The following is an 11,826-nucleotide window of genomic DNA, read 5'->3' as shown; positions in this document are numbered from 1 at the left end:
GGTACATAACGGAGAAATTCGAGCATATATTATGAGAAACCACCGTCATCTTGATCCAAACTCATCATGCGTCATATTTTAAATGAAATATATTGGAATTGTGTTAGATTATTTCCAAGTTATCATATTTTGTGCAAAAAATTATTTTGATAATGTTGTGTGTTTGGTAGACAAAAATAATGATAAGAAATTGTTTTCCTAACTCTTATGAATTAAATATATGTATGAGTTTAAATCAAGACGATGTTTTTGTTATCAAATTATATGCTCGAATTTCCATGCTATGTACCATAATTTACACACAGTAACTTGGAATTGCGTTATATTATACTGGAATCACTACAAGAAAAGTGAGTTTCGGCGGCGTGCAATATGCGCCGCGGAAAAATATCCGCGGCGTGCATGGCACGCTGCGACGCACGCTGTAAAGTTGAAAGCCGTCTTAAGTTTGAAACTATTGGCAGCATGCGGTTTACGCTGCAGTTTACTCTAATAACGGCGTGCGGAGTGTGCTATTGATAGTTATATTTCGGTAGCGTGCCCTGAACGCTATGGTTAAAAGTTTCAACGTCGTGCAAAACATGCTGTTGATATGTTGACCAATTGGCAGCGTGCAATGCATGCTGTGGTTAAAAGTATCCATGGCGTGCACAAAACATGCTGTTGATATGTTGACCAATTGGCAGCGTGCATTGCATGCCGCGGTTAAAAGTATCCATGGCGTGCGCAATATGCTGTTGATGATTCATTGGCCGCGTGTACTGCACGCTGCGGTTAAAAGTAACCATGGCATGCACAATATGCTGTTGATAAGGTGAGCGCACGCTGCAATTAAAAGTAGTTTGTAGGGTGCAATGCAGCTGTAATTGATATATTATTGTACGATGTCGATTTGGTTTATCAGCAACATGCAGCACATTAACGTTATTTATATTATTATGAACCAAAATTTAAACAATAATATCGAAACTCCAAAGATTTATCACACCACATCCAACCAATCACCGGAATTAAAGCAAAATAATAAGATAACATAAAAACTTATAAGTAATTAATGTCAATTCTCCTTTATCCAATAAGACAAAAAACTTGATAAACTAAACAAAATACTCAGTAATATAATGGTTTGATGCAACAGTGTCTCTAACCCTAGAACCAATAGGATCTGTATCAGTCACACAAAACGATAAATTTAGAAAACCATGCTATTGTGCTTCCAACTGCATCATCCAGAAAAATCATTTCAGAATTCGGTCGAATTAAGTCTACCTGCTCCACAAGAACTCTATCAACCCAAACTTTCCAACAAGATCCACCAAGAGGAACGTGATGCACTTTTACCGTTGGATCTGTGGATGCAATTCGACCTTCAGCAACAACTCCATCACCACACCAATGAAGCAACTTACATTTAGTATTTTCAGGGATATCTCCATGACTCACATTCTTTACATTTGACTGCATATAAACAATACAAAGTGTTAATTATGCCATATCTATTTTTATAACAAATGTGGTTTAGATAACACAAACTTTTAAGATAGTTACCCGAGATGCAACTTGATGTTGGTTCACATTATCAACAGTACCACTTTTTTTGAGACGATTGATATCACAGCCACTACCAATATCATTCTCAATCCAAATGCTACCACCACTACCAACCTACATATTGAGATAAAGCAAAAAATATGTCAAACAACAAATCTCCAATGTAAGAAGCTTTATTAGATTACTTCTCTTGTGAGGTCACTAGAAAATATATTGTGTGGAAGAAGCTCTTCCAAATAATTTGTATATTGGCTTCCTTACTAAATAATGAAAATATAATGAAGCTTCTTCCACATCCATGAGTCCTATTATTACTCATTTTACTTTCATTTTTATAATCTAACAATCTAAAAATTATCATAAAAACACATAACTAAATTAAAAATACTCTGAAATCACAAGAGGTGCACCAATCGAATGTTGTTTACTCAAATACAATCAAATGTTTCTTATAAGTGACTTTCAATATTTAATTTTATACAAGAAAAAGTTTAATTAGCTAGACAATATATCATTTAATATATTTTAGTCCAGAGGTATGAGTTATTATGGTGAAATTATATATCATCCAAAGAAATTCAGCTAGGAAATATGGTAAGGAAGCCAATATACTAAATTTTAGTCCAGAGGAAGCCAATATACTAATTTTTTTTATCTCAAACAACAAATCTCCAATGTAAGAAGCTTCATTATAATTTCATTATTTAGTAAGGAAGCCAATATACAAATTATTATGACCACATCAACCATATTAAACATAAAAATTCAAGTGCAAAATAAAAATACATTAAAGCTACAAAGTAAACTAAATAAGACTAGTGAAACTTATACCATTTTTCTTCCCAACAATAAAACAAAAAAATGATCAAGACAAAATCATAGGTCACTAAACAAAATTATCGACAACATCAATACAAATTATTTTATCTATTGTTGTTTAATTACTAACCTGTTCTTGCTCATTTCGTTGCCTCATATTTTGGAAAACAATGGACCTCATTTGTTGCACTTCTTGTTGAAGGTTGTGCATCATACTTTGAAGTTGTTTAATAGTTCTATTTTGTTGCAAAAATGCTCCAACTTTTGAAGGTGTAACTCCAAAGCCCATTCCATGCACTCTACCTCGAATTTCCTTCCCAAATACAAGGCTAATTGCATCCTCAGCAATGTTAGTAGTGTTTTGAGATTCAGGTGCACATTCTTCTATTTCTTTCTGCAAATAACAAACAAATAATTTTTGAGAAAATAATGAATTTAAGTTGACCATTTTTTTTTACAGAAATAATTTTATTACCATTTTTTCTCCAACAGCTTCACCACTAGGTTGTCCATTTTTCCTCTTATGGCCTTCCACCCATACTTTTGTTCTTATAATTGGTAAATCAGCAGAACTTGTTTTCTCCTTGATTAAAGAGGCATATAGAAATATATGAAAAATTCATTAGGAACATAATTCAAAAAATGTATCATTACAATTAAAAATAAAAAAAACTTTCAGAAGAACTTTTCATAAGGTTTTTCAAATAATAATAATTATCATAATGTGAGCCAAACGGGCATAACCTCTCCTGCTCATGTAAACATGCAGGTGATAGCATTAAAGACATTTAAAACATTTAATCTTACGGACTTGAGGCTTGAAGACTGAGCTACAGAAGCTGGCGGTGGCACAACCATATACAGGACCCTTGCCCTGATACCAACTGAAAACGTCTACTCATTCTTAAAAGTGCGGAATTTTTTTTTTTTTTATTAAAAGCTCACATTTTCGAAATAACATTTATAATAATCATACTTATTTGAACATAAAAATAGCGCGATTTAAAATAACCAAACTCATCCAAAATCGTACGTAAACATAAACGAATAAAAATATTAAAATCATCATCGTATGAAAACATTCATCTCCTTTCAATTTCATAAATCGTAATGCGGTCCTCGGGTCGTGTCGCCGCACCAGGTCTGCTTACTCAGAGTTCGGCACCTCCAGTCTCCTCAACATTTAGCACACCTGCATCACACACGCCTAGTGAGTCTAAAGACTCAACACACCTGTACCAAGAATAACAAGTACATATACATAGCACACATCAGTGAAAAATATCATACTCAACATATCTTTCATGAACTTAAAAACGTAACATAAACGTGTCGTGTAAAATCATGACGTGTCAAAACAGCTCATCGTTAATCATCATTCATCCTTCATCGTTTATCATTTATCATTCATCATTCATCATTCATCATTTATCATTTATCATTTATCATTGGTGAATTCAGTTCATTAGAGGTGACTATCGTACATCATCATTTACGATGGATCCATCATACATAGAACCGCGGTACCCGGCGGCTGTCGGACATCAGTGACAGGATCACCCATCCACTGTGCCTAGGCCTCATCATCAGCAGTTACATATACGTCTTAAACATTTACATATACTTCGATAGCCACAACTAATTCCCGTCATTCAAAACATTATCATTTTCATCACTTATAAAAATCATGGACCAATGCAATTTTCTTTAAATTCAAGCATGCAACGTATATGCTCATAAAATCTTAAAATCGTGATCATGATGCATAAACATTTAAAATATCATAAATTTGTGCTCAGGACGCTGCCAGTACCAAAATCTCACCTCGGGTGCAAAATGACTATTTTGCCCCAGGAAACCCAAAAACTATCGTTTCACCCCTGGACCTCTAAAATTGACCCGAAGCTTACCAAACTCCTTAAAATGTCCCAAAACATTTCAAAGTTCTCCTAGACGTAAACCCGAGCCAAAAATCACAATTTACCCGATTCGTTTTAAAACTTAGGTCAAGGTCCCGGTTTTAATCCGAATCGACTCAAATTTTAAATGAATTTTTCCCAACTTTAAATAATATCTTACCAACACTTAATGCTGCTAAAACCATGCAACCAAGCCCCTAAACCCACGGCTAACTTTCCAAAACATGCTAAAATTCTCGGCCAACACCTAATCTATATTCCTTGCAACACATGGCCCTCAATCTCATAAATCACTCGGTCCCCTCTAATCCTACCACCTCTCCAGCCATTATATCTCTTCCTTATGACCGTAAGGGACCTCTTAACTAAGCCAATCAATAGAGAAATGCTGTTGTACAAGATCACACGTAAATCCCGATCGACTACCACAATTTCTCCCTAACAAACTGCATCTCCAAGATCCGAACTCCTCCCTCGTCCAGCTGCCTATGGTCTACTCCTAACATCATACCAGACATGACAAAGGCTAAGACATGGCTGGGTTTGAGCCCAAGCACAGCCGCAGCCCTTGCCCGACAGAACTCGAACCACCCAAGCCTCAAACTCTCGATCTCTCACCCTACAACATCGGCATTTGGTTTAAATCTTCATACAACATCTCGACACTAATCTCAGCCCCTTATCAACTTCTCACAGCAGCCCCTTGCACAGATTATCATAAAACTGTGAGCCACACACAATCACGATGCGATAAAATGGTGCAAACCCAAAGGATAAATCGTGCTCTTGACTAGATCCAACGATTTCGTGAAGATATGTACACACAACATTAATATGACGTGCATGATGCAAAGAAAGAAGTAACAAGCGTGCCTTATGAATTTTGATGACCAAAAATGAAGAGAGTGAGGCTCGGTTAAGCAAGAACAAGATACCACCGAAATTTTCTTGAAGAATGGTGCTGAACCCGAGAGAACAAAGCAGCTGGCCGGGGCAAGAGTGTCGGCTGATCACTTTGTTTTAGGTTTAGGTTTAGGGTAAATGGTGTTTAAAAGACTAATTATTTAGTTAATAAATTGATAATGGGCCAAAATTTGCAATTTAAAAGTTTTAAAAGGGTTTTAAGCCCGATAAGCTTCAAAGTGGATCCAATACATCCAAACGCACTCCCGAAAAATATTTCGTTTGGGAAAGTTTTTGAAAATATTAGCCGAACCAGCAAAAAGTCACTCAATTCGATAAAATTTACGTACGGTTAAAAATAAAATCATGCGGGTAAAAATACCCAATAAAATCTCATTTTTGAAAATTACCCTTAAAAACACCTTATATTAATTAATAAAAATTAATCATGAATAAAATAATTTTTCTGAAAATTCTCCCGTCTCAGTTCCTCGTTCGGGCGTGAAATGCAACTTAAAAATCTTTAATGCATGAACCTTTAAAATTTCGTGAAATAAATCCTAACATGCATGAATTATGCACCAAATGCATAAAAAATAATTAAATCCATAATTTAAATAAAAAAATCTTAGATTGCATGAACTTTAAATAAGTCGCGAATTAAAACACAATTAATGAAATAAACATGCATTTAAAGCTTTAAAACAATTTAATAAAATACCAAAGAAGTTTAATAACTCGCATGCATGTGGTTCACGTGGACCTTCAAATTTTTGGGACGTTACATATTTATTGAAACGTCCACTACTCGTTTTGCTTTAAAAGTACTAGAAATTTTTTTTCTCCTCCTTAATCTTCATGATTCGAAATATACATATATATACTTTGAAATGTCTTGACACCATTTTTAAAATAAAACAACCACTAACTTTTAAAAATCCAAAGGAAAATAGTTTGAATCATAAAATCATCCTACGTTTTACCAAACCTAAAAACATTATTTTAAAAGTATAGCCCATACTGTAACATCTCAAAACCACTCATAACCATAAATAAATTGTCGTAAAAATATCTTTAACATAAATCACAATCATAGGCTAGTGCGGAAAACTAGCGTTGGTCCTCGGGTTATGTGCCTCTTCAGTCCAGCAAAGTCAACCATCAAGACCTCCAACATTTTCATAATCACCTGCATCAATCACACCTAGTGAGTCTAAAGACTCAACACTCCATAATCATCATAACAAGTAACACATATACAGATCACAGACAACAGTGAAAATACTTGTACTTAAAATACCATTTTCATAGTGATGCATAAACTTTAAACATAAACATTTTTATGAACATTTTCATATCAACATAAACATATAAGCATATTTATATTCATCATAAGCATATTCATATTCGTCATAAACATATTCATATTCGTATCCATATTCATATCAACATATTCATATTCGTTTTCGTTTTCGTTGAATTCAGATCGTTAATTGTGACTCATATTCGTATTCGTATCACGTATTCGTGTAGGGCGATGGATCTATCTACATGTAACCACAGTACTGGGCGGCGGGGACATCAGCGACACTCTCACTCGTCAACTGAGCATTAGCCTACGTATTAACATATCATCGTATTCGTATCCATGGAAATACGATCGTCGGGCTCCCACTGAGACCTTCGCCCTCACAATATCTCCAACATATAATCGTATTAGTCACAATTACTTCACTTCCTTCAACGTTTCGTATTTTCTTCCCTTTATAAAAATTAAACATGCATATAACGTTTTCCTTTTAAACCAAGCATTCAACATATCTTTTAAATGTCTCTATTAAATCATAAAATCCATAAACATTTGAAATAATAAATCATAACATATTAAATCATAAAATCCATAAACATTTAAAATCAACATTTTAACATATTAAGTCATAACATTTGAAATAGACATTTTAACATATTAAATCATAAACATTGAGAATAAAAATTTTGACATATTAAGTCACAAACATTTAAAATAAACATTTTAACATGTTAAAAATACATAAACATTTAAAATAGACATTTTAACATATTAAATCCACAAACAATTAAAATACATATTTTTACATATAAAAATGTATAAACATTTAAAATAATCATATTAGCATATAAAACAGCATTCCGGACACTGCCATGACGTTTACTAATTTTCGGGTGTAAAATTACCGTTTTACCCAGAGACGTAAAATTTTACGTTTTTGACATTTCTTAATTTCATTGACTCTAAAATATCTCAAATAATTATTTAAGCTTTACCATAATTTTCTCGTATTTTTATTTGACATAAATCGATGACTTTTAAATTAATATTTAAATATAATGTATTAATGCGTTTTAATCCCGAATTAAACCAAACTTTAATATAAAGTTTCCAAATTAAAAACTTAGATTTTTAATAATTATTTGGCCCTCGTGAACCATGACTCGACCCCCGTGAGCCACGTTTAAACTTTTAAACATAAAAAAATCTATTTTCGAACCAACCCTTAAACCCATCGAGCCATGTTCAATTTTTCTCGAGCGAAGCTCAGACCACCTTGAGCCTAACCCTGCCCAGCCCTTCTAGGAAGCCTACTAGACTCTTAGAACCTAAGGACTCAACCCCAAGCTCCAAAACAAAAGCCCCAAGTCAGAACCTGTCATGGACGAGAGACTCCCTTAACATGGACTCTTCGTTTCTGTTGCTAGCCACATAACCAACGAGCCAGCCCTTGAACCAGCCCCTCAGGCACCCTCCTAGGACCCTAAGGACCTAACCTAGCCCAGCCCAAAGCCCCCAGGCTGAGTCATCTCTCCATGCCCAGCTGTTGAACCCTGCGCGATTCTCCTTGGGCTCATAGGACTCCTCCCCAGCCCCTAGTCTCGAGTTCTAGCATGGCTAGGACTCCTTCCCTAACCCATATTGAGACCCAGCTGTGGCCCAAGCCAAGCCATGCATCACAGCCCCTTACAACCGAGCCCCATGATAAAAAACAGAAAGGTGGTTCCAGCTTGCTCTATACTTGTGTGTAGCCTTTTTGTGTGTTCTAGGACCTTATAACTTGTGTAAAACCATCCCATATTACTTCCTAATCATGGCAACCCCTTAGGTACATGAATTTTATGATTTTTGGATCAAAATACATGTCTTAAAAATCACATAATATGCATATCCGAAAATATTTAAAGGCAGCCCTTGATTTTCATGCAAAACATGTTCAAACAAATAATATGGTGTGATGGATGAGTAAGGGAAGAATATATCGTGCCTTTGCATTTTTAACACAAATTAAACGTTGACGAATCGAAGAACGATGGCTTGAAGAACCCTTGAAAACCTTCAAGAACTTTGATAATTTTCTCTTGAACTTTGCTTGTGTGTGCCGTGAATATGTTGAAGGAAAGAGTTTGAATTGTAAAGGGGAAGTGGGGCGTGAGTTGGGTAGGTTATGGGGTAGGATTTGTATATTAAATAGTTAATAAAATACTAACCAAGCACTAATTGCTAGCTTAGGCCCATTAAAAATGTTAATTAGGTCCACTTAGCCCATTATTGTTTTATTAAAATATTTTGCTTAATAAAGTTTGTGAATTTATTAGCCAGGTTGCCAAATCGTTCGTATTTTTGTTGAAAATCTAACACCGATAAAAATTACGTCCCGACGTATAAAATCACCTCAAAACTCCTCATTTTCAAAAATAAGAAAAAACATCAATCATATTTTAATTAATTAAAAATAATTATTTAATAAAAACATTTTCTATTTTTTAGCCATCGATCTCCGTTCCTCGATCGCAACTCGAATAACCCTTAGAAATACATTTTAATGCAACCATGTAGAAAAATATATTTAAACATGTCAATATGCACAACATAATTAATTTATGAAATTGAAACAATTAATTATAATACACAAGGAATTTAATAACTTGTATGCATATGGTTCGCGTGGACCTTCAAATTTTCGGGGCATTACATTTATAGATTTTAATTTGCATGTTAATGGACTTAAGTTTTGGGCTTCCAAGTATATGAGTAATTGGGCCTACTCAATTTAGTTAAATTGGGCCAAATAACTCTTATTTAATTGAAACATAAAAGTTTATAAAATTTAGTTTCCAAAAATAATATTTTTGATATCTTAAAAACTCCTCATGTAACGTCTACCGTTTTTAAAGTGCGGAAATATATAGCGGAGTGAAAACGAGTAAAATCTTAACATCAAACAATAAAATAAAAGATCGTATAAAATACTCATATCCTCTCAATAACATGAAATCATAAAGATGCGGAAAATCATAAGGTCCTCGGGTCGTGTCGCCCACCCGATCTATTGACTCAGAGTCCATCACCTGCAGTCTCCTCGACATCGAACTCACCTGCATCACACATGTCTAGTGAGTACACACATGTACCATAAGTAACAAATACCTATACATAGCACACAACATTGAAAAATATCATAATCAACATATCTATCATGAACTTTAAAAGCTTAGTATAACATGTCATATGCAATCGTGACGTGTCAAAACAGCTCATCGTAATTCATTATTCATCATTTATCATTCATCATTTCCATAGGTGAATTCAGTTCATTAGAGGTGACTATCGTACATCATCATTTACGATGGATCCATCATATATAGAACCGCGGTACCCGACGGCTGTCGGACATCAGTGACAGGATTACCCATCAACTGTGCCTAGGCCTCATCATCAGCATTTACATATATGTCTTAAACAGTTATATATACTTCGATAGCCACAACTAATTCTCATCATTCAAAACATCATCATTTTCATCACTTGTAAAAATCATGCATGCAACGTATATTTTCATAACATCATCATTCAAAACATCATCATTTTCTTTATTTTCTTTAAATGCAACATATATTTTCATAAAATCTTAAAAATCATGTGTAACGTACCGTACTTTTTGAACTATTTTAAAATTTACGGAAAAATAAATTTTTTTTTAAGTAGATAGTAATCATTCAAATTGCAATAAAGAGAATCTGTTTAACCAAGTTATTTGCAAGAAAAAGGTTACAAATAAAGTTTGCTAAAAAAATACTTGTTTAAGCATCATAAACCATAACGTGAAATCAGATTATTAAAATTGTCATGCATCAAATCTTAAAACATTGGCGGTCCTCAGGTTTAGCCTCCTGCGCAGTCCAAGCCGGCTCATTGGTCCCCACCCCTCGTCTCCTCAAAGTCATCTTCACCTGTATTAATCAAGTCTAGTGAGTCTAAAGACTCAACATGTATAAATTGTAGATAGCAAGTACTACATAATAAAACCACATGCATCTTTAAAGTAGGGCTTACATACTTGAAACTTGAACGTAATAGCATAAACATACTTAAAACTTGAACATAGTAGCATAAACATAGACGTGACATCATCATAAAACTTTTCTTAAACATACTTGCATCGTACATACTTGAGCATACATAACATCATTTTGCGTAGAGATATGTTTCAAAGCAAATGACCCATATATAAATGCACCTGATCAGACTAAACCACAGTACTGGGCTGGCAGGAAAAATCCACTACCACATACATGAGATCCCCGGTCATGCTTTACCGGGAGGACTGGTCCCTGGTCATGTTTTACCGCTTTCCAATCCTGATCTAAACTCGGTCATGCTTTACCAGGTTGGAGAGGTCCTCGGCCACGTTCACCGACTTCCAAACCCGTTCATAATTTGGTCACAAGACATTTAACATACCTCAAAAACTTAAAAATATTTTCTTTTGTACGTCGAACATACTTACTTGGCGTTGAGGGATTCGTTGGATCTCGCTTGGGGCCACTGCTGCACGTAATAACATGAGTTCAAACACTTATCTTTCATAACTTAGACGTATTAGTCATGCTCACACCTAAAATGACAAATTTCCTTATGACGTTCTAAATCTCTCGGGACTTGACCTCGTTTAATCATCGTACTAAATCATGACATCAAACCCCAAAACAATCCCTAAAAAAAATTAATTTTTTTTTATGGAGGACATGAACATCGTGTAAGGGTCCAGGTAGGGTCCGGGTAAATGCTGGAATTTCGCATTTCGAAGGATATAAGGGCACGGACCCCGTGTCAGGGTCCGGCTAAGGGTCCTTGTACATGCTGGAATCGTAAACTAACGGAGAAACACTACACTTATGGCCTATTCCTCCTAACTCAATCATACGGACCGTGGAACAACGCCTCGAGACCCATCCTAGGATGCTATGGCATTAACTCAAACTCATACAAACACCCCACACGACAACGCACTCCAAACAACGCAACACAACCCGTAAACACGACATTTTGACACTAAGACGCATCCTACGAATTCTAACGTAATCAAGTACCTATCGACGCGAACCGACAAACCAAAAACCATCCCAACGTCATACTCAACATAGTTAAACACAGCAGCGATCACCCGTCGATCCCCAACGAAACTTGCAACAATAAAATTTCAAGAACGCAATTTAAAAAAACCGAAGTTTAAGCAGTCCCGCGAAAACCATCATAACTCGCTCATTTCTTATCCAAATATTTCGAATTTACTGTCAAATCGAAGGTATCAAAAATTTATAC

General features: G+C 35.0%; 1 protein-coding gene across 1 annotated transcript; it reads right to left on the bottom strand.

Moving 5' to 3' along the window:
- Nucleotides 1-1,098: 1,098 nt before the first annotated feature.
- On the bottom strand, nt 1,099-2,979 carry LOC140981407 (uncharacterized). Its single transcript, XM_073447798.1, has 4 exons — nt 2,846-2,979; nt 2,501-2,764; nt 1,549-1,665; nt 1,099-1,458 (listed from the first exon to the last, which is right to left on the bottom strand). The coding sequence occupies exons 1-4, from the start codon at nt 2,846-2,848 to the stop codon at nt 1,171-1,173; spliced, it is 672 nt and encodes a 223-aa protein (XP_073303899.1). The 5' UTR covers nt 2,849-2,979; the 3' UTR covers nt 1,099-1,170.
- Between the last annotated feature and the right edge of the window lie 8,847 nt (nt 2,980-11,826).

Source organism: Primulina huaijiensis, chromosome 7 (genome assembly GCF_012295235.1).
Source record: "Primulina huaijiensis isolate GDHJ02 chromosome 7, ASM1229523v2, whole genome shotgun sequence".
Lineage (NCBI taxonomy): Eukaryota > Viridiplantae > Streptophyta > Magnoliopsida > Lamiales > Gesneriaceae > Primulina > Primulina huaijiensis.
This window is presented reverse-complemented; position numbering and strand designations above follow the sequence as displayed.

What these genes read in the sequence shown, in the direction of transcription:
- LOC140981407 (XM_073447798.1), bottom strand. An exon ending in AACGAAATGAGCAAGAACAG is followed by an intron (nt 1,666 to 2,500) that starts GTTAGTAATTAA and finishes CTCAATATGTAG; the next exon opens with GTTGGTAGTGGTGGTAGCAT. An exon ending in AACATCAAGTTGCATCTCGG is followed by an intron (nt 1,459 to 1,548) that starts GTAACTATCTTA and finishes GTTTATATGCAG; the next exon opens with TCAAATGTAAAGAATGTGAG.